The sequence below is a fragment of the Lagenorhynchus albirostris genome, chromosome 13, assembly GCF_949774975.1.
Source record: "Lagenorhynchus albirostris chromosome 13, mLagAlb1.1, whole genome shotgun sequence".
Taxonomy (NCBI): Eukaryota; Metazoa; Chordata; class Mammalia; order Artiodactyla; family Delphinidae; genus Lagenorhynchus; species Lagenorhynchus albirostris.
In genome coordinates, this window is record NC_083107.1 from 81,829,555 (window position 1) to 81,853,197 (window position 23,643).

The following is a 23,643-nucleotide window of genomic DNA, read 5'->3' on the forward strand; positions in this document are numbered from 1 at the left end:
AGAAAGAGCCCGGGATATCAAATCAAAATACAGCTTGGTAGAAATAATAGCTAACAATACTTTCTATTTGCCAGGTAGTGTTCTAAGTTCTCTACATATATTAACTTATTTAATAAAACAACAACAGTCTTTGATGCAGGTACTGTTTTGTATTTATTTTACGGATGAGGAAGTATTGACCAATAGCCTACGTAAGGCTTTAAGAATTATGTGGCAGAAGCATATTTATTTCTAGGGAAAGATGTTCCAAATATGCTGTTAAGTAGAAAAGCAAATCATACAGTTCCCTATAGAGTTTTATCACATTTTTATAAGGAAAACAATGAACTTATGTGTCCAGTCATAGGGACGAAATCTGCATATGTTACAAAGTGTTAAAAGTAGCTCTGCCTGCTGATTCAGCTTCAGGTGATTTTTTTTTTTTTTTTTTTTTTTTTTGCGGTACGCGGGCCTCTCACCGCTGTGGCCTCTCCCGTTGCGGAGCACAGGCTCCGGACGCGCAGGCTCAGCGGCCATGGCTCACGGGCTCAGACACTCCACGGTATGTGGGATCTTCCCAGACCGGGGCACGAACCCGCGTCCCCTGCATCGGCAGGCGGACTCTCAACCACTGCACCACCAGGGAAGCCCCAGGTGATTTTATTTATTAATTTTTTTATGCTTAGCTTTATTTTTTTCCTACACAAACATTATAAGCCGTCACCTCTGTTATTTGACATAGGTAGAGTTCTGGAAGGTGGAGCCAATACAGTCAGAGAAAGAAATACGTGTTAAATTTTGGCTAGCGGAGGACAGGCTTTTGTTCTTTGCAGATGATGTGATTGTCTGCCTAAGAAACCCAGTAGAACTAACTGAAAAACTATAAACACTAATATGAGAGTTAAGTAAATTGGTTACAAAATAAATGTACAAAATCAGTGGCGTTGATGTTTATCAGCAATATCCAGTTAGAAAGGTACAATGAAAAGCAGTTCTCATAACAAAATAATTTACAACAAAACAATTGTAAAATACTGAGGGATAAGCTTAAGAAGTGACTATCTGAAGAAAGGGACAAAATTTTATTAAGAAACAAAAAAGTTTGACTAGGGCTTCCTAGTCAAGGAATCCAGTGGTTAAGAATGGTGGCACAGTGGTTAAGAATCCGCCTGCCAATGCAGGGGACACGGGTTCAAGCCCTGTTCCAGGAAGATCCCACATGCAGCGGAGCAACTCAGCCTGCGTACCACAACTACTAAGCCTGTGCTCTAGAGCCTGCGAGCCACAACTTCTGAGCCCGTGAGCCACAACTACTGAAGCCCGCGCGCCTAGAACCCGTACTCCACAACAAGAGAAGCCACTGCAGTGAGAAGCCTATGCACTGCAATGAAGAGTAGCCCCCGCTAGCCACAACTAGAGAGAGCCCGCGTGCAACAATGAAGACCCAACACAGCCAAAAATAAATAAAATAAATTTTAAAAAAACAACAAACAAAGAGTTTGAATAAATGAGGAAAAATAATGTCACCACACTGAGGAATGATTCCAGAGTTTATTTTGAAGAGTAGATGACTGAAAGTGATGCAGACGAGAGACCTCCAGGTTCCCGTGGATGCTTCAGTGTAGTTGCAGGCTGAGGCTTTAGGTGGCATAAGAGACCTGAGGATGCCAAGAGTCAGCAGCCTGGACTGAAGGTCTTGGTCCAAGGTTATGGAGACAATAGGTATTGAAATCAGGACTGTGGCCCGCTTCTGGCTTATCTTCTAGGACCCTTTCCCCCTCAGAACGTTATTCTTGCTTACCGAGTGAGAAGCATACTCCAGATTCAGAGCCATAAACATCCATCATTTTGTTACCTTTACAGGTTCTGTGTCCCCGTTTGGGGACTAGTCTTTATTTTAGCTTGACATCACTAACGTTAAAAATGAAAATGGAGGGCTTTCCTGGTGGCGCAGTGGTTGAGAGTCTGCCTGCCGATGCAGGGGACACGGGTTCGTGCCCCGGTCTGGGAAGATCCCACGTGCCGCGGAGCGGCTGGGCCTGTGAGCTATGGCCGCTGAGCCTGCGCGTCCAGAGCCTGTGCTCCGCGACGGGAGAGACCACAACAGTGAGAGGCGCGCATACTGCAAAAAAAAAAAAAAAAAAGAAAGAAAGAAAATGGGTATACCCATGCCCGAATATAAAACTGTTTTCTCTTAAGCAAAAAAGGGCATGTTTCTGTAAATACCTTATCCTGGCTTAATCAAAATGAAAGATATTGTCATACTGATCTTTTTCAATTGGTTTTATATTTTCAGAAACTTTTTTTGCTTGTAGCTACTTTGAAAATATTTCTTACAGTTTTTAAAGAACATAATCTACAGATTTTTAAAGGTAGATTACATTTATAAGTAAAGGTTATTTTTCATTTTGATTAAGAAAGTTTGGCTACAATTACCTTTTAAACAGAAGGCTAAGAAATGTGATTGTCCCCATTAGAATTGAAGTGAAGATTAATAATGAATTTGTTATTTGGAAGGAGATTTGGCCATATATACATGAAATACAAATGTTTTGCCTTTCAGGATAAACAGTTTACCAACGATCTCTGCTTTGAAATTTAATGGTGCCTTGACCATGGCAGTTGGAACATCCACGGGGCAGGTAAATATGTTTAAGTTGGAAACTTCACACTTCAGTTACTGCTTCAGGGGCATGTATGTGTCACAAGAAACATCCACATGTCTGTTCACTGTGGGAACAGAAAATGAAGCATTATTGTTTTGGCCAGAGTGGAGAGGGTACTCAGAATGCTGTGTTCCTTTAGTACCTTGAGAAATTCTGGTCCTGGCCTGAATGGTTGGTGTGAGAGGCTCTCGAGCTGAAGCTGCAGCGGGCTATGCCTCAGGTGTCCTGACTGTGGTTTAGAGCAGCCTCTTCTAGAGAGTGTGGAGCGGAGTTCCGTGGTCATACAGGTTTGGAATTCTCCACATTTCTACTCTGTGAGGTTTATAGTGCATTTAAATATCTATTGAAAGCTCGGAGAATTCCTGCAGACAAAAAATGTGTTGAGTAAGTATTTCCGAAATGTATTTGCCCGAGGAACCTTTTTTTTCAGCCAGCACTATCACCCACATCCGGTGCAGTGCGTGGTCAGTGGGACATACCTCAGCAAACGCTAGTCTGAGGAGTACAAATGAAATAGCTTCAGGGATTTAATTTCATCTTTTCTCTCTTTCCTTCAAGGCAGAGCCCACACACTTGTAAGTCTGTTCTGACCTCAGCACAGGTGTGAGCCCTGCTTCCAGTAGAGTTACTGCCTCTGTCATCTGTCACCTGGGACTGAGATCCAGCTTCACCAGGCCCCTTGCCTATCAAGACAGGGCTCAGAAGAGACCCCCCTCCCCCCGAAAGTCATAACCCTGCAACCGCCATTTGTCTTGAATCTACCAGGGCTGTCTTTATTATGCTTCTTGTTCTTGTTTCTGTCAGCCGCTGTGACAGTGCCTGGTACACAGTAGGCCCTCAGTGTATATATTTGTTGAATTCATAAATGACACAGATTCTTGTGGACTTCCCTTTTGGTTCCTTCCTTAATATAGCTAAATAGTTCTCAATCTTAGTGTGCCTAAAAACTACTCTCAGGGTTGCATTCATAAAACCATATACTGGAAGGGTAATTTAAGAGATTTTTCTGGAGTGTTTTTTGCTGGCTGACTTTAGAATCTTTGTACCCTGAGTGAAGGGTGTTCATTGTGTTGATTAAAAAGGTAATGAAGCAAATGGCAGCCGTTTTTCTAAGTTTTAAAAGTTTCAAGATAAAATATTTAGTTCGTTTAAACAGAAATAACTTTTTTTCTTTCTAGGTTTTATTGTATGATCTTCGTTCTGATAAGCCATTGCTAGTTAAGGATCACCAGTATGGGCTGCCCATTAAATCAGTTCATTTCCAGGATTCATTAGATTTGATTTTGTCTGCTGACTCTCGAATTATCAAAATGTGGAATAAGAACTCAGTACGTATTTTTTGTTGTTAACATTACTTACTATTTGCTTATTTTCCATGTAATGTTTCTTTTCTTTCTGTTGCCTTTTTTGAGCAGTGTGCGTTCTTGAGAAAGAAGTATCGATACTAAGCATCCGTTTGGGCTTAGTATTGGAAGTCAGTTACTTCGGGATAGATAATATTCATATGCAAAGTAGTCAAGATTGTTTTCTTCCTGTTAAGAAGTTTTCCTCATTTGCTAGAACGGACATGCATTTTTACATGTTCAGTTAGGTAGAGAGTAAATCATTGTTTAAAAAAAAGATTGATCCATGAGAAACTCCTAGATTTTGAGGCTGTCTTACAACCCTTGGAAGGTTTTTATGAGCTACTACTAATCTTTCCATATCAGTATTATTATACATCTCAATTTCATACCCTTTCCCCATGTCAAACAATTGGATTTTAGATATGATACCTTCACAATAATTTCCTATAGTGTTTTTCTTAAAAACAATATTTTCGTCAGAATATTTGATGTTCCCTGCCCTTCTGAGTGTCATTTAAAAGGTAACAAAACCCTGTGTTGCTGGTTTTATTCTCCTTTCTGTTTTTGCTTTTTCATTTTAAAACCTAAGTATTTTGAGAGAGTAGTAAAAGATTAGTTCACCAGCTGGGAAAAAATTCATTCAGTGTAGCAGTTGCTTTTAAGAGTCTTTGCATTTATTGATTTCAAACTTAGCATCTTTAGTCAAAAAGTGTTACTTTAAAAAAAAAAAATTCATTTTTGAGATGGATGTGGGTGGAAGGCCCAGCAGCCCCAGCATTAGTTACCGGAGGGCAAGCGCCGGTCTCTCCTGTGAGGGCTGCCCGCGTTTAGGGCAGAGATGCCACCAGCAGCTCCATCATGGTTCAGCTACTGAGCAGAATCCCTGCCTGTTTGGACCATTACTTCTGTTTTTCATTTTCATTTTGTCAACTCTCGAAGTATTGACCTTACTTAGCTCCCTTTCTTTTTTTCTCTGGATGTGCTGTGGAGGTTCAGAGTTATCCTTGGGGTGTGTCCCGTCTCTCCAGCCCTGTTACCTTTGTAGCTCCTGAGACTCTGTTAGGGAGAGGAGGAAGGGCTTCCGGCTTTTCTCAATTCCTGGAAGAATTACCCTGACGATTGCCCGGGAACCGACTATGCTGCTTTGAGTTGGAGGGTTTTGAGGGCTTTCTTAGGAAGATACGTGGTGTCTTAGGCTGGAATTTTCTCTGCTCTTTTCTGATAATCCAAACTAGTTTACTTTGAAACAGTATTTGTTTTTAATACTACAAATGCAGACATATTATTTTTGAAAGGTCATAGCATACTGGGAAAGTAGAAGTTTCCCTTGACCTGGCTTCCATCCTACCTAATGGTAAACTTACCAATTTGGATCCTCCCAGGCCCTCTAACTGCTGCATAGTTTTCCCCAACATGGATTTCTATGAACTGTGGCCCCTTTTCTTTTTTGTTCCATGCTATTATTCCCATTTCACCTTCCTTGTTCCTTCCGTCTTTCCGTTTTTTGTTTCGGGGGCACTTGAGACGAAAGGGAGGGAGGTAGCCGTGCGAGTCCCATCGTCTGTCTCCAGTTAGAACCTGGCTGCTGTTTTTCACTGGGTGCAAAATTAGTTTTTTAACTGCTGCCCCCACTTTGCCGCGGAGCCTCTAATAATGGGTTAATAAATGCAAGAGCTGGCAGACATTTTCAACAGCAGTTCTTGAAATCACGTTGTACTTGCTACAGTAAGTTTTATTTTGGTGTTGTTGCAGTGACTAAATACGTCCTCTTGACCAACACCCGAATTACTTGGTTCTGCTCGACTTGCTTTCCTTGTTTATCTTTCTCATCACCTTCTTCCACTCCCATCTACTTACTTTCTGTCTTTTTTCTTTTACTTCTTTTAATTTTTAAAACTAGAGTATATTTCCCCCCATATTAAAAAAAAATTACCCTTTGCTATGTGATAACTAACACTTTATGTATTTATAGGATTTTTTTTGTAAGTTATTTTATATTCATCATCTTACTCGATCCCCCTCAAGTCCTTGTGACGCAGGTGTGGCAGATACCATCCTTATTCTGCCTTGTTGACCGTCTCTTCATCTTTGGTTTCTTTGAGGACAAGTTTACCGAGGGTGTGTTCTCCAGGTTATGAGAATTTTTTAAAGTTGATATACAACTTTATTTTAGACTTTACCCTTTCCTGTTTAGACATTATCTTTAAAAGTTTATACTCAGTTTCCCAAGAAAGTCACCTCTCCCCCCAAGCCTCAGTTTCTTCCTCTCTAAAATGAGAAGATTTGATAAGTTGATAAAACAAATTCTCTAAGATTTTTTTGAACTTAAATTCTGTGATTTCAATTAGGTGATTTTATTTTTTCACATCAGCAGAGTGTAGTGGAGTTACGTCTCCCGGTTATTTTCTGTATATCACATTGCCAAAAGTTGTCTTCCTTTATTTTAATAATTGCTTTTTGCTTCTTTTAGGGAAAAATATTTACTTCCTTGGAGCCAGAACATGACATTAATGATGTTTGCCTCTATCCCAACTCAGGTATGCAGTATGTAGCAGCGGGCCATTCTGTGAGATGAATCTAGGTTATGCTTTATAGGGTTTTAAACTCATTTTATTTCTTAAGACAGGGTTTGGCTTGGTTGGGACAATTCTTGGATATTGTATTTACTTGAAAAATTAAGAGCAGGAAGTGGCGTGGATGATGGAGAAGGTGACCCTCTCAGTGACTTAGGCCTCAGCCAGCCTAGCTATTAGTAGAAACTGGTAGCAGTCCATAGGTCGGTGGCAGGTGAGGTGCTACGTAGTGTGCACTTTAGCTGTTTTATGTGACTGGTAATCGTGTGTAGGGATTTGGAGGAGGCTGGAGCTCCCTGATGATGATACACAGGCTCATAAAGCCGTGGGTTTCGTATATTCTGTGTTGCAGGCTGTTCAGTAAATTACCTGGCAGATTTTAAGGTTTAACAATCCCTTCAAGGCAGATCTGTGAAGAATTCTGGAAAATGAGAGCACCACTCTCAAGCAGGGTCATATTCTGAGGACGGACGTACACAGATAATTTTGACGGAGGGATACAAGGCAAAGCAGGAAGAGTTCTGTTATGTATGTACAGATGTCAGGAGAGAGACAGAGAGAGAGACAGACAGAGACAGAGAGAGAGAGAGAGAGAGAGAGAGAGAGATTCAGCTGAAGCAATGAGAGGAGAACATAGAGGAGATCTTTGTCTGCATTGAGCGTGGGGTGCTGGGTGGAGTTGGGAGGTGAGGTGATCCCCATGAGGGGACAGTGTAAGAAGGGCAGGAAGGATGGGCAGAGGCACAGCACGGTGCACGGAGGAGCTCTGGGAGGAATGGGGTGGGAAGCAGGTGGTGCCCGGGTGGTGCGGACCCAGGAGTGAGCTGCTGAGTGGCTGGGTGCTGTTTGTGGTCAGGACCTACTCAGACCCTGCTTCCAGAGGTGGTTCTGTCCACCAGGTAAAAGGTAGATCAGTTTTGAACTAAGATGAGTAGGAAGTGATACTCGGAGCCGAGATTGGGAGCACAGGAGAGAGAGCAAATTTGGAGAGAAAGATTATGTTTTCTTCTTTGAGCCTTTGAATATGAGGAGGCAGGGGGTGGTGGCAGCATCTGGCAGAGGGTCTCCAGCCTGGCCACCCCTAGGATCGCCTGGGAGCGTCTTAGAAGTACGGCTTGCTTGGCCCTACACACATCAGGGGTACTGACTCGGCGTCTGGGGTAGAGCCCCGAAATGAGTTACTTTTCACATGCTTCCCAAGTGGCTGTGAAGCCCCGCCCTGATCCACAGCCTCACCCTGGGAGCCACGTCCCATGCACAGTGAATAGTGTGGTCTCGAGAAAAGCAGGTCTGCAGACGCTAAATTCTTTATTTTTTTAATTGATTTATTTATTTTTGGCTGCGTTGGGTCTTTGTTGCTGCACACGGGCTTTCTCTAGTTGCAGCGAGCGGAGGCTACTCTTCGTTACGGTGCACGGGTTTCTCATTGCGGTGGCTTCTCTTGTTGCGGAGCACGGGCTCTAGGCACACGGGCTTCAGTAGTTGCAGCACGTGGGCTTAGTAGTTGGGGCACGGGGGCACTAGAGCACGCAGACTTCAGTAGTTGCGGCGCTTGGGCTCAGTAGTTGCAACGCGCAAGCTCTAGGGTACGTGGGCTTAGTTGCTCCGCGCATGTGGGATCTTCCCGGACCAGGGCTTGAACCCGTGTCCCCTGCATTGGCAGGCGGATTCTTAACCGCTGCGCCACCAGGGAAGTCCCAGGCTGTTGGATTCTGTATGGGTCTTTTCTAGTGTAGCTACACATAGCATTCCCTGTAAGCCATTTTGTTTTCTGTTAAGGTGTAAAGTTTAATTCAAACATTAGGAACTACTTTGCTGTGCCATTTGGTGGGAAATACTTTACCTTGGTTCTTTGATTCCTGATTAACAGAGAGAAACCTTTCTTCTTGACTTCCTTATTATATTATAATAAATAGTGCATCAAAACTACATTTTATCTATGTGTCTGAACCTTAAAACTTTCCCCCTTAAAAATGATGGCGAACTTTGTATAGACCTGAGCACTTCATGGTGGGAACTGCTCAGTCACTTAGCTAGTACAGACAGCCTAAGTGTTTTGCAGATGGGGAGGCTGGTCTTTCTGATACTTAAGGTGCCCCGTCTGGGAGGGTCAGGGACCACAGGCCACAAGCTGACTCCAAGGGTGCCTGGCTGCCGGTCTGGCTCTTCTGCCGTTCGCCGTGTTCTGAGCACCTCACCCATTTCAAAACGTAAAACAAGTAGAAAAGGGAGCTTTTCTTTTCCCCATGTGTTTACCTTTTTCATTGTGTTTATTTTTAGGAATGCTTCTTACTGCCAATGAAACCCCCAAGATGGGCATCTATTACATTCCGGTAAGTGATACAGAAAGGAGGTATGATAAAAATAGGACAAGAAAAGATACTGTATTTTTTAAGCTGGCTGTGTCGAGGGACTTTGGGTCTGCATGTGGCTGTGTAAATTAGACACAGTGGCTCACTTGTCAATTCCCTGTGCTTCCTGGAACCGGTAAAATAATGCTTAACCGTTGTTCATGGGAAACTACTTAATATCCCATTAAAATAGTAGAAATTCTTCTTTATTCTTCAGATCTACATTTGTTTTTTGTTTCAAAGCATTCCAGAATCTTAAAACTTTCAGCTATTAGTGATCAGGAGATCTAATCCTCTAAAATAAAAGTCTAGTTCTCTTCCAGTCATCTCTTTGTAGTTTGTGTCTTTTAAAAATGAGTTTATATAAAAGAAACTATCTTAGATTGCCATGATCAGTGATGACATGCAGTTTGCAATCTTGTGCCGTTTTTTCTTCCTTAAAGAATTCTTCTGTTAGGTTTGCCAGAAGCTTCCCTACCTTTACCTAAACAGAAAAGCATATAGTACAAAGTTGGCATTAGATTACGGTTAGCAGACATCCCTTTTTCTGAGATTTGGGGAGGAGCGTGAGGGGTGTTGAAGATCACATCTTTAGGGCAGTGAACTCTCTATAGTCGCTGTTAGCCTCCAGTTATGAAGGTTCTTTATATTGATGATGGTTTTTTGAAATATCTCAACCATGTGTGTATTTCAAAAAAAGTATTCTGTTGATGTTGACTTTCTGTGGTTTCAGGAACCTGATGTGTTGTTGAAAGCACTTTGAGATGTTTCTTTTGATTGATAGTGAAATGAAGGCTATTCAAACAGCAGCTTTTCCGTTTTCCTAAATTGTCATTTGTTCCTTTTCTCCCCGGAGTCTCACAGATACTGCTTCCATATTCCTGTTAGTTTATATGTCTTTATCTTCATCTGATCAATAAGTGATTGTATCAACTGTGTGGCAGACACAGTGCTATAGGTTGGCAGTATATAGGGTCCTGCCCCTTTCTTCAAGGAGTTCATTATTAGGGAATAAAACAAGAAAGTAGACAATTTCCAGTCAGTGTGATGAATGCTGTAACAGAAGTAAGGAACCCATCATGGGGCTGGAAACTGGTGGGAAATGTGGAGGATACTCGGAGAAACCTTCCCAGAGGAATTGATTTCCAGGGAGAGACCAGAAGGCTGGTTCTGTCTCCTGGATGAAGAGGGTGGGGTGCAGAATGGGAGAAGGGTCTTGGAAGTAAAGGGAACATCGTGTGCTAAGATCAGGGAGAAGATAACACACGTAGCCGAGAATTAGCGCTTGAGGATTGGTGGTAGCTCAGGCTGAAAAGGTTCTCTGCAGCCAGGCTCTGATGGTCTTGTAGGCCAGGTGTGACGGTGCAGGGCAGGCACTCCTGGAAAAGCTGTAAGCGGGAGAGTGCTGTGGTCAGATCTGCAGTTTTGAAGGATTATTTGGGCTGCCATCAGGAGAATGGATTAGGTAGGATCCAATCCGGAAGCAGCGAAAACAGGCTGTAGCAATCTACAGGAGAGGTGACGGTCCCTGTGTTACCTTGGCCAGGCCTCCCTTTTTAGTATTTGGAGCTTTGGGGGTCCTGGGGCAATTTGAAAGAAGTCTGATCTGGTGGGCAGTGATTTCAGAGGCTTGTTGTCCACGCATAGCCAGGTGGTGTGTCCGGAGGTGTCCACTGATGAAGACCTGTGTCGATCACGAGAAGAGCCTTCCCTCGGTCCAGTGTTAATAGTCTTCTCGCAGCGTCGGCCCCTCTGGGCACGTCAGGAGAGGCAGAATAAATCAGCTTGCCCTCCCTTTACTTCTCCTGGCGGAGGTCTCTTTCCGTCTTCCTCTCAGGAGCGCTTACTGTGTTTTGATTGTCAGCAGCTGCCTATAAGGCGTCGATGTCTTGAATGGAAGAGCCCTTCCTCCCGTCAGAAGTGTGTAGAATCCGCCAGAATCTGAGATGGAGCGTGGAGGCCGCATGGGGGGTCTGCTCAGCTGGTCAGCAGTCATGGGCTGAGAGCCCCTTGGTGTGGAGCCGGGGAGGGCAGTTCTGAGTACTCCTGTGGGAAGGCTGTGTTACCAGCTTGTGCTAAGATGGTGGCAGTGGGGGCAGAATTGGAAAGATTGTCAAGGTTGTAAGACAGGCTTGGTCATTGATTGGATGTGAGGAGGAAAGGAGAGGAAAGAACCAAAGATGACAGCTGCTTTCTGCTTGGTAAACATGCAGACGAGGAGGTCCCTCGCTGAATCCAGGAGGAGAAATGGGATAATAGACTCTTAGAACTGGAGGAGACCCTTACTCCCTTCTGCTTCTCTGGGTCTATTTCTCAGAGTGGGCTTTTTTGTTCCAAGTTCTGGGAACTTTAATTTGCACATGTGAGAGGGGCTAGATGCTGGCCAGGTGGTGAGAAACTGCTTTCTTGACAAATGTTAGCTTATCTTATAAGGTCTTTTTAGTTTCGACTCTGTAGCTCAGATTTAACTTGAGCGCTGAAAAAGAGTCCAGAGGCTGCTCCCAGGTGACTGTGCGTGTGCGGACAGTGAGAGCGGAGTTGTTCTCGTGCAGTTAAGCCTTGTGCTGCAGCTGGTACGTAAGTGGTCCTTCCTGACCTGCCTTCCTGCCCTGCTGCCTTGCACAGAGTGAGGTTTCCGAGTGCCGCTTGTCTTTACTTGGAACCTGTTCTTTGTGACACTCCTTCAAAGCAGAGAGAGCCCAGGGGTCTGAAAGCCTGCCATCTTTCATAAGATTTTATCAAACTCACCAAGCTGATTTGGCACAAAGGTTTATTTGAGGCCTATAGAAACAGAGAAGTGTGTGTTTAATATATAATTCATGCCCAATATGGGAGGTTGGGACTGTGATTTGTATCAACATCTTATAAACCAGGTCTGAAAACTCTTTTTCCCTGCTTTGGGGCTGTGCTAAAAATGAAGACAGCTTAATGTTCTTTTAGCTTATTAAGTTTTGCCCTTCTACCTGATACCATCTTTCTTGAATACTTGAAGTCTTTTTAGATTAAATGCAAATACTGATTTATATACTCTGTGCTACTTACATATCCCAATAGCTAACTAGTCTTTTATGACCAAATGGATTTTCTCCAGCCCTTTCCCCTTTTTCTCAGTACTCTCTTTTTTTTCCCTCTCGGAGACCAGGATCTGTTATTTTGTTTGTTTGTTTTTTAAATTCCAGGGCCTAATTCAACGGCAGCTTTCAGGACTAATGCCAGAAGTAGTTTTTCAAGTTTGGGTTCCTCTGAAATGTAATTTAATCGTAGGTTAGTTCTTCATAATTAACACCTTTGGCAACTGTATAGACTCCAGAGGGAATCCAGGTCCTGTGGCACCCAGCCCCAAACCTGCCAGTGTGCTGCGTACTGTTTCTGTTGGAAATGCTCCTTGGGCTCCAAGGCCCCGTGGGTCAGTGAGCTCCAGAGACCACTCATGACGGGATAGTTGATGGCTTGCGTGTTTGATAATGTGTATGGATGCGTAAACTTGGGAAAAAGAGAATTATTATTTGTTTAGGAAGCTATTTGAATTAGAAGAATAAAAGTCAGCTGATTAAGGATCAATGGTTTGGTTTTTTTTTTTTCCGAACATGTAAATTTAAGCCACTATAATGATTATGTGCAATGTCACTGAACCCATCTTTCAGTATTGGCAGTTAGGTGTTTTATTTTAAAACATTTTCTTAGGGGGAAAAAACACTTGTTTTTACTTATTTATTTATTTATTTATTTTTGGCTGTGTTGGGTCTTCGTTTCTGTGCGAGGGCTTTCTCTAGTTGTGGCGAGCGGTGCACGGGTCTCTCACTGTCGCGGCCTCTCTTGTTGTGGAGCACAGGCTCCAGACGCACAGGCTCAGTAGTTGTGGCTCACGGGCCCAGTTGCTCCGCGGCATGTGGGATCTTCCCAGACCAGGGCTCGAACCTATGTCCCCTGCATTGGCAGGCAGATTCTCAACCACTGCGCCACCAGGGAAGCTCAAAATACTTGTTTTTATTGAGATGTTTTTATTCTTTATAATGAATCAAAAAACTGTATTAAATATTTTAACATTTACTATTTAATTTAAAATTATATTTTAAATTTGGAAAGTACTTTTGGAGCCAGAGTACCTGCAAATAGGGCAGAGTTAAAAGCATAAAGGGTTATATTTAACTTGCACCAGTGCTTCTGTTTCTTTTAAGAAAATAGCACTTGAACTTATCCAGCATAATGCATGAAACCTCCGGAACTCTGTCTTTGCAAAGAGAGATGACTGCGTATTAAGAAGCATAAAATCTCAAGAGCGCTTGCTTCACTAGTTGTAACACACACGCACATATCCTCCCAAAGGCACGTAAAGCCAAAGGAAGTGCAAAACAAATTAGTGAAGTTTAGTCAAATTTTGTGAAATGTAATAAAAGATTCAGTCTAGTGAATGTCTTTAAGTCTCTTCACTTCAGTGAGTTATCACTCACCAACCCAAAAGGTCTTCAAAAGAGCCATGGCCTCCAGATACCATCGCTGGGTTCACTTGCTCCTGTTCAGAGTGGTTTAGTCTGATATAGATCAAACACCTGTGCTTCAGCCCTCCAGGAGACAAGAGGTCAGCGAGTACCGCCTGGTTTGGCGGTGATCAGAGAGGTGCTTTTGAAATACGTTTGTAGTGTTTGGAAGTCGGTTTTAGAGAAGTGCAATGAAAAATTTTGTAGTAGATATATGGATATTTGCATTTGGGCACATTTTGTTTTTGTTGCTCAGTAAAGAGTTAAAAATGCATATCATAACCTTTTCACTGGTGTTTTTTTCTCTAAGGGCTTTTGTGACTGAAACAAAGAAATTTAGTTATGAACAATTTTGACTGTTCTGTCTTGAACTTGTCAGCCTACTTCTAAACTCAGCCACTATATTAGATTGTCCATTATCCAGGTATTTCTGTGGCCTCCCTCAGAGATGGCCTCTTTTTTTCAAGGCCAGTATTTCAAATATTACTGTTTGGGTATGTTTTGGCATAATTTTCCAGATGGCTTAAGAACATAGTTATATAGTGCTTTCTAACAATCATTCCTTACCTTCACCATAGATAACATATTTTTACCAGCTGTCCAAATTGTAAATATGTTATTTTAGCTTAACGTTAGATTTGACAGTGTCTTACAGATATTTTATGTCTCCTTTTTATATAGCTATTATCTTCTCCATTTTAGTTTTAAAGTTTAGGGTTAGAAACTTGGTCTTCTTTTTTTTTTTTTCCGGTACGCGGGCCTCTCCTGTTGAAGAGCACAGGCTCCGGACGCGCAGGCTCAGCGGCCATGGCTCACGGGCCCAGCCGCTCCGCGGCATGTGGGATCCTCCCGGACCGGGGCACGAACCCACGTCCCCCTCATCGGCAGGCGGACTCTCAAACACTGCGCCACCAGGGAAGCCCTTCTTTTTTTTTTTTTAATGTTTATTTATTTATTTATTTTGGTGGCCCAGGGTCTTAGTTGAGGCACACGAGATCTTTAGTTGTGGCATGTTGCCTTCTTAGTTGCAGCGTGCGAACTCTTGGTTGTGGCACGCATGCGGGATCTAATTCCTCGACCAGGGATTCAACCCCGACCCCCTGCATTGGGAGTGTGGAGCCTTACCCACTGGGCCACCAGGGAAGTCCCTTGGTCTTCTTTTTGTCTGATGATCACATCACACACCTGGGGGCAAAATGGTGAATGACAAGTTTGTCCCACAATCTCTAGAAACAACGCAAACAGCAGAGAGAATTTTGGCCAACAGAGAAGGTTCTGCTTTTCCTGGAGAGTTGGATGTGTTTTCTCCTTTAAAGTACATCTCGTATGCAGATCACTTAACGTTGGACACAGTTGACCAGGCTGTGCCCAGCTTCTAGAACACCACATTCTCTTGGTTCTCCTCCCGTCGCCCAGTTGGCCCTTCCAGTTGGTCTTCTTTGGTGGCTTCTGCTGGCATGGCCCAGTGCTTGGGCCTCAGCTCTCTCCCCTTGACCCAAATGTTAGTGAGCCCTGGGGCTTAGTGCTTGTCTCTTTGTGTATTCTCCCCCGGGGAGCTCATCTGTCCCTAGGCTCTGTAAGGCGCCTGCGTGCTGCTGACTTGCAAACTTCTGTCCCCAGCCTTCCCTTCCTCTCGGAGCTGCAGAGGTACATACCCACTGGGCTACTGGGCTTCTCCACCTGGACGTCTACTTGGTGCCCTGTATTAAGGTGCCTGCAGCAGCAGTCCTGATCCCAGCTCTCCACCCGCCCCACCCCTGCCTGTCTCCCGTTCCCGCAGAGGCACCGTTGCCTCCTCAGTTTCTAGGCCCAGAGCGCAGGCACCACCATGTTTCCTCCCCCTCCCTTCACGCCTCCTCGTCAATCCATCCGAATGTCCCATCAACTCTTTTCCCAATATTGGTTCAAATCCAGCCATTTTTCAGTACTTCCGTTCCTACCACTCATCTGGATTACCTTAGTGGCCTCTTAACTGATCTTTCTTCTTTCTCTTTTGTCTCTCTTGCATTCTATTTTCCATACAACAGCCAGGTTGATTTAAAATATAAAAATAAAAACAAAAATCAGAGTCTATCATTCTTCCTAAACCTTCCAAAGGCTTATCATTTTGCATAGCATAGCATCTTAACTCCTATCGTAACTTAAAATGTCCCACAAACAGGAAAAGGCTAAAACACCAGAGTCTCCATTTTCTCTCACCCATTAGAGACTAGATCTCTGTAAACCATTTATCCATTTACAGGGATCACCAGATGGTTAGAGCATAAGACCAAATCCCCAGTCATTGCTGCCAGCAAGGGGGAATAACTTATAGGCCATAAATTAACCAAAACCCAAGCACAGAATTAGTAGAGAGGAAAATTAAAGTTAGCGAAACAGAGTTACCGAAGTCCTGCTGCTCCTTTGGATTCATATGGAGCCAAGAAGAAAAGCTGCGCTTGGCTGTGCTGCTCTGGTGATGGAGTTTCCCTGACACTGTCAGGTGAATCCACTGTGCATCTTGGTGGGACCTCTAAAACTGTTAAAGGATGATTTTCAGAGAAATGTGAAGTCATGATCTTCACATAGATACCAAATGAATACGTGCTGAAAATTTCATTTAACTTATTAAATAAGGGAATCAGGTACATGTCATCAAAGGTGAAGTCTAAAATAGCACAGATTTACGTGGAATAAAGTGATATTGGATTGGGAATGTGCAAATAAATAGATAGGCCTTTCCGAAGTTGTGGAGGGTTATCTGTCCAGGACAGAATGCATTTACGTGACTGTAGACAGTTATCTTGCATTGCTGTCAGTTACTTGCAATTTACAGAGTTGTAAAATATATCCCATGGAATCAGAATCAGATAATCTCTAGACCAGGAGTTTGGCAAACTAAACACGTAAGCACCAGCTGCCTGTTTTTGTAAATAAAGTTTTACTGGAACACAGTGCACGCATTCATTTATCACGTGTTGTCTATGGCAGCTTTCTGACTAAAAAGGCATAGTTGTGTAGTTATGACAGAAAGACCCTGTGGTCTGCAAGCCCTAAAATCTCTACCTGGTCGTTTAAGGAAAAGTTTGTGGCCCCCACTCTAGAGTATGCGTAGCTTTCCATTGAACACAAAATCTTCCTATATTTATTTACTTATTTGTAAATTTATATAAATAATAAATATATGAATACATTTATAAATGATAAATGTATATCTTTCCTCATGATAATGTAAAACATGGACACAGGGATATTGTTGTGCTCTTTTCCCTGTTATATTCCCAGCACCTAAAGCAGAGTCTACTATACTGTAGACATTGAATTAATATGTGCTGAAGATTAATAAAACAAATACATATGAGAGTAATATGATGACCGTAATTTGAAGAATCTTGGATAATGTTTGCATGTTTTGACAATGACTGGTTTGCAGTGATTTTTAGCTGTTATACCAAATTCAAATTTACCATCTGCCCTTTTCTCCTACCATTAGTGAAATTAAAAAGTGGAGAACATGACTCATAAGTGTTAGACATAATTTTTATACAGTAGGGTAAGGATCAGTTCCTTCGCTCTGACAGTATGTTCTAATCAGCAGAATCAGAGAATCTTGGGACGATGCAATCACTGTGTTTGGGAATGCTGTCAGATTTCTAAAAGAAATGCCTTGTCCAAAAGATTTGATGGTGCTGTTAAGATGAACTCTTTCTTAGAAAAATACAAAAGGAGAATGTGAAAGTAAGGGCATTCAGCTTTTGTTGTACCTTTTTTGAAATCTGTGGAAAAGTTGGCTTCAGGATGGACTTACGTGTTTTAAAGATTGGAAACAATGCCATTGTTTTTCTTCCTGTGCTTTAGCTGGAGGTGGTGGAAGTCCTGTGCATGCTGCTCCCTAAGATTTGGCTTTGAATCCGGACCATTGATCCATTTCGATTTGAAGCCAAGGCTGAAGGCACTTATGTTTACTAATTTGATACCAGAGATTCCCCAGATGTGAGATCTCTTCAGACCACTAGTGTATGTTGAAGTGGCCCTGAATATATTAGTGTCCATGTAGAGTCCTAAAAGTGATGGATCACGTTTTCCTCTAAGATGCTTATTTAAGCAGAGAGCTGTTAGATGTAGCGACAGAAGTAATTTTGTTAGAAATTCCTTTTTTGTTGTTGTTTTGGTTTTTTAAGTTTTTTTAGATTTAGAAATTTCTATTTTCTAGTGCCAGTTGCAACATATTCTCTTGGTTTAGGGAGGTAGTACCAGATGCAAAGAAAACTGTCCTCGGGGGAGTTTGCCAACATACAAGGGATGTACAAAACAGAACATAGGGCTTCCCTGGTGGCGCAGTGGTTGAGAGTCTGCCTGCCGATGCAGGGGACACAGGTTCGTGCCCCGGTCTGGGAAGATCCCACATCCCACGGAGCTGCTGGGCCCGTGAGCCATGGCTGCTGAGCCTGTGCGTCCAGAGCCTGTGCTCCGCAACGGGAGAGGCCACAACAGTGAGAGGCCTGCGTACCGAAAAAACAAAACAAAACAAAACAGAACATAAACTGGACAAATGGTTGCTGAAATGGCTTTCCACAATAAAGGGTTTTCCAATGTGCTGCGAAGGAACAGGGGAAGCTTTTGAAGTACAGAACACTAGAACAGGAAGGGAACTTTGAGGTCATCTAGTCTAGCCCCTTAATATATAGGCGGAGTCAAGTCATTTGTTCAAGATCAAATGACAAGTTGGTCACAGAGCTGGATCTAGAAGGCATTTCTTTTTTTTTTTTTAAACATCTTTATTGGAGTATAATTGCTTTACAATGGTGTGTTAGTTTCTGCTTTATAACAAAGTGAATCATAGAAGGCATTTCTTCATTCCATATTACTTATGGAAGGAGTTTCAAAATTAGTCTGACCTGAGTTTGAATACCAGCTTTGCTACTTGTAAATATGGTGACTTTGAATAAGTTACTTACCTTGTCTCAGCCTTGGTTACTTGAGCTACAAAGGAAGAATGATGTTATGTTGTAAGGCAGCTGTGTACGGTAGATACTTAGTCACTTATCATGGTGCTTGGTGCCTGGTAGATGTTCAGCTGATTGTTACTGTTATACTCTTTTTGCAATGAGTAAAATTTGATGGATCCAGTGTCAAAGAGTATTTATATTTAGCATTATATGGACATGGGCTTTTATGTAGCTTTTAGGAGGAATGTGATACTGAGCACAATAAAGATACACTGAAAAGGTCGTGACAGAATCATAGGTGTGAGTGAGGAAAATGACTTCAGAAATATGATTTGAGATTGTTCGGTCTGTTACAGATCATATAAAATAGAGGTTGAGAAAGAACTATTGAATATGCCATTGGTTTTGCGGTTAGCTATTGAAACAGAAAGCAGTGATGAAATCTGGTTGCTCAAATTAAAAATCTGATTTTTAAAAGTGAAGTCCATTTCCCCACATTATATAAACAGAGCACACTCTTTATAGAAAACATCAAATAAAGACAAGTAGAAACGTCACTCTTCCACCATCCAAAGGCAAACACACTTGGCTCTATTTTTTCCATTGTTTTCATCTGAAACGTTGATATGGTTTAATATCTTGCCTTTTTCCCACTTAATTAATGTTTCCCCAAATTATCATAAGCTCTTGGAGATCATTAAAAAGTGGGTTTTGTGTGTGAATATAAAAATAGTATATAGTTTTTAAAAAATGTTTAAATAGATGAAAAAACCAACTGTAGTCTCGCCAAGTCAGAGGCACTCTTGCTGATGCTTCTGTTACAGTTTCCTTGCGTTTGGGAACATCTTGGTGGCTGTTGGTTACATTCTCACCTAAATCCTATAATTACGCTCACTTAGCTTACGTAGATTTAAATAGAAGTCCTTCAAGGTGTGGGTGCTGGGGGGCGATGTGGCTCCGTCCATCTCACGCTGCAGGCCTGTGTCTAGGACTGAATTTAAGGTGGAAGATCGTTTCTCAACCAACAGAAATCAGCCCTAATTCTCTAAAGCATCCACTGAGTGTAGTCGGTCACCTTCTCATCTATGCATTTAGGAAGGTGCTAGTTACGTATCATTCTTGGGAGACTTGAGAAAACAGTCGTTTCCTGTGTTATGTGGTTGAGATGAGGAACGCCATTCAAAAAAGAGGCCGCTTGAATGTTTTCTTCAAAAGATTTTTGTTCCCACTACCTCTCATAGCATTGCCACACTGAGTGTGGTTCGGGTAATTTAAGGTAAGGGGTTTTTGGTATGGCAAGGCTCCTGGCTGTAAGGTCACTGTATCTGGTCCAACACCTGAGGCGTAGGTGCTCTTTTAGACATACTGAAGGACATCCCAAAGGGATTTTTCAAGTTTGATTACACTTTATTTAGTCTTAGCTGCTTGACTTTAGAACCTGGTCTCTATGTAAGAGGTTAAACCAATGAAATTCAGAAATTTTAATTGCAGTGAACAGAGTAGGAGAAAGGGAAAGATTTAAAAAACAGGGCTTCCCTGGTGGTGCAGTGGTTGAGAGTCTGCCTGCCGATGCAGGGGACACGGGTTCGTGCCCCAGTCCGGGAAGATCCCACATGCTGCGGAGTGGCTGGGCCCGTGAGCCATGGCCGCTGAGCCTGCGCGTCCGGAGCCTGTGCTCCACAAGGGGAGAGGCCACGACAGTGAGAGGCCCGCGTACCGCAAAAAAATAAATAAATAAATAAAAAATATAGTTAACAAGTTCAGAATGAGTGAGATAGGGCTTAGCAGCAGCATTTGTGAAAAAGGGATCCAGGGGTTTTGTTCACCTCTAAATCAAAGGAATAAATTAAGCAGAATGTTGGCAGTGATTCCACATGTGAATGGGGGTGGGGAAGGACGAGGGGGTACAATTGAAAGGGCCATCTTGGGGCTGTTAACGTGAATGTTCATTGAGAAATATTTCACAGATTGAGAATTAGAGAAAGATCAGAAAAGAGCTCAGGAATTGTGTTATCAGGCAGCATCTAGAGAAGGCATGTTTTTAGGGTTTAGGAAAAGAATAAGTTCATAAAAGAAAGTCACCCTTTGTGAGGTAAAAAAAAAAAACAACTGATGGGGCATTAGACTAAGGAAGAAAATTTTCATTATTGAGCACTTAAAGTCAGAACAGCAAGTTAGTGGAAAAGTTAGATTCCAAACTCCATGTATTTTCATTACCTTCTTTTAATTAACAAAAAAGGAGAGGGATGAAAAGCAGATGCATTTCTTTTTAGTGAGCTTCCTTTCTAACCCAATTCACAGCAGATCTACTGTAACTGAATTTTATCTTATGCATGAAATCGCTTTATAAGGTGTTGTGTTCTGTTTGTAATTTTTCAGTTATATATTCATAATTGTGAAATGGGAAGTAGGGCATAAATGTCAGGTGGCTAATAAAGTGTTCTGATCTAATACAAACAAGTTGTTTGTGTCTTTACAAAGGGGAAATGTGGACTTCCTATTTTAATCTAAACACTTTCAGGCAGTAACATAGTATCTGTGGCATTTTTCTCAACAAAGGAAATCCTCCATTTCCCATCACATTTTATTGGGTCACAAGAATAGCAGACATACAGAAAGCGTTAATGTGTGACACTCAGGAAGTAATTTTCTGAGCATCCTGTCACATTTTCAAAAGTTAATTTCAGTTCCAGCGAGGTAAAAATGAATGTAATTTCCATATGGAAATATTTGACGCACATATGACATTTATTTTATTATGTTAATATGTTAGATGATATTTATTTTTTACACAAATGTTTACACATCTGGCATGCCCGTTTTCTTGAAAGTAAATAACAACTTCCTATTCAGATGCTAGGTTTTCAGTTCTGAATCAAATATTGACCAAAGATCTTATCTCCCAGCCCTGGTGATTACATGCTTACCAGGTTGATCTCTTTACCATTCTTGTTTTGGACAAGATAGAGTTGGAAGTAAATCTAGTATTCTTTTGTCCTGTTGGTGTGGTCACCTAGTTGGCGGCGGTAGGATGTAGTGCTCAAAACCAGGGATTGATTTTAGTTTCTGAGTTTACCTGCCTGCTTGAACCCTCTGGTACTTTCTTTGATTAATATGCCCATTACCTATTTTGGGTTTTTTTTGTTGTTTTGGTTTTTTTTCCTTAAAAATAGAAGGCAAGTTATACAAATAGGCAAGAAATTTGGGCTACATTCCTTTAAAAGGCCCAGCTAATACAGAAAATAAGAAGAAAGTTCTAAGACTTAGACTTTTCTTTACTTTGATTTAGTGTTCTCTCAAATCCCAGGCAAGTTTGTCTTCTAATGCACATGTGCTCAGATGTAAGCACCCTGAGGGCAGGACTTTTGTGTGTTTTACTTTTTGCTGTGTCCCTGGTGCCCAGAACAGTTCGTGGGCTCTTGCTGAATACGTGCCAATTTGAAGGAATGACTATTACTGACATTTCATTTAAAAAATTTTATTCTGGGGCTTCCCTGGTGGTGCAGTGGTTGAAAGTCCGCCTGCCGATGCAGGGGACACAGGTTCGTGCCCCGGTCCGGGAGGATCCCACATGCCGCGGAGCGGCTGGGCCCGTGAGCCATGGCCACTGGGCCTGCGTGTCCAGAGCCTGTGCTCCGCAACGGGAGAGGCCACAACAGTGAGAGGCCCGCGTACTGCAAAAAAAAAAAAAAAAAATTATTCTGGAAATATTTCAAATATATGTAAAGAGCCCCCATCTATCCATCTCCTTGCTTCAGTATCATGTGCTTTCCCCCCATGCTTTTTTGGGGGGCGGTGGTGGGATTGACTCGTATTATTAGCAGTTTAAATTGCTGTAGAAAGAAGTTGTTGAAAATTGTTAACTGGAAATGAATAATTGATCTGCACATTGGCACAGATCTTTAGTTAGGCTCTGTTTACCTTCTTGAGGAACAGAACGTTATTCTTGGTTGGAAAGAAATAATGTGTAAATGATAATAGTGAGACATATTGAAAGGAAGTTTAGGTCTGTTTATGTGTCTTTCATATTTGCACATGGTTGTATCATTCATGCATTCAGTCATTTATTTGTATGACTTTATTTTTTTTAGAGCAGTTTTCAAAATGTTCACAGCAAAATCATGTGGAAAGTACAGAGTTTCCACATACCCCCTCTCTCTCACACACACACATACCCCCACACACACAGTGTACACCACCTTCTCCACTGTCAGCATCCTGCACCCGAGGGTGCATTTGTTGTAGTTGATGAACTGACATTGACACATCATTATCACCCAAAGTCATTAGGGCTCACCCTTGGTGTTGTCCATTCTGTGGGTTTTGACAAATGTATAATGACGTGTATCCACCATTATATATCATACAGAATGGTTTCACTGCCCGAAAAATCCTGTGTGCTCCACCCATTCATCCCTCCCTCTTCCCCCAAGCCCCTGCCAACCACTCCTCTTTTTACTATCTGTGTGGTTTTGCCTTTTCCAGATGTCACATAGTTGGAATCATACAGTATTTAGCCTTTTTCGATTGGCTTCTTTCACTTAGTAATATGCCTTTAAGATCCCTCCACGTCTTTTTGTGGCTTGATAGCTCATTTCTTTTTATTGCTGAATGCTCTTCCATTGCCTGGATGTACCACAGTCTGTTTATTCATTCACCTGCTGAACTCGTTGCTTCAAGTTTTGGCAGTTATAAATAAAGCTGCTCTAAGCATTCATGTGTATGTTTTTGTGTGGACATAAGGTTTCAACTCTGCTGGGTAAATAGCAAGGAGTGTGATTGCTGCATTGTCTGATAAAAGTATGTTTAGTTTTGTAAGAAATGCCAGACTATTCCAAAGTGTCTGTACCATTTTGCATTCCCACCAGCAATGAAAGAGAATTGCTGTTGCTGCATATCCTTGTCAGCTTTTGGTGCTATCAGTGTTTTGGATTTTAGCTATTCTAATGATGTGTAATGGTATCTCAGTGTTTTAATTTGTAAGTACATTTATTTTTATATTGGTCACTGAAGGAAATCCAGCCCTTTGTTTTTTGTCCTTGTGGGCTTGACTAGATAGTCTATGTTGACTAGTTTCTACTTTGAGTTTTGGGGGGAGTAAGGGTCATTGGACTAATCCTTAGTAGGCACCTTTCATGCACCTGCACTAAGGCCTGGGATATCAAAGACATTTTATTTGTTGCCTTGGAGCTTATAGTTTTGTAAAGGAACAAACATTACAGTCGTAGGAGCACGCTAGGAAGCCATCTTTCCATTGGTGGGATAGTCGGGGAGTACAGACATTTGAATTGAATCTTGAAGGACACGTAGGAGTTAACCAAC

The 23,643-nt window shown here is 42.1% G+C and overlaps 1 protein-coding gene across 3 annotated transcripts in view; it reads left to right on the top strand.

Moving 5' to 3' along the window:
- The window catches only part of NOL10 (nucleolar protein 10), an 87,566-nt gene that overhangs the window by 21,017 nt on the left and 42,906 nt on the right, over positions 1-23,643 (top strand). For all 3 annotated transcript variants that reach the window (XM_060168923.1, XM_060168924.1, XM_060168925.1), the window contains 4 exons: positions 2,543-2,621; positions 3,824-3,973; positions 6,462-6,528; positions 8,845-8,897. In XM_060168923.1, coding sequence (XP_060024906.1) covers positions 2,543-2,621; positions 3,824-3,973; positions 6,462-6,528; positions 8,845-8,897 — 349 coding nt within the window. The remainder of the gene's footprint in view (positions 1-2,542; positions 2,622-3,823; positions 3,974-6,461; positions 6,529-8,844; positions 8,898-23,643) is intronic.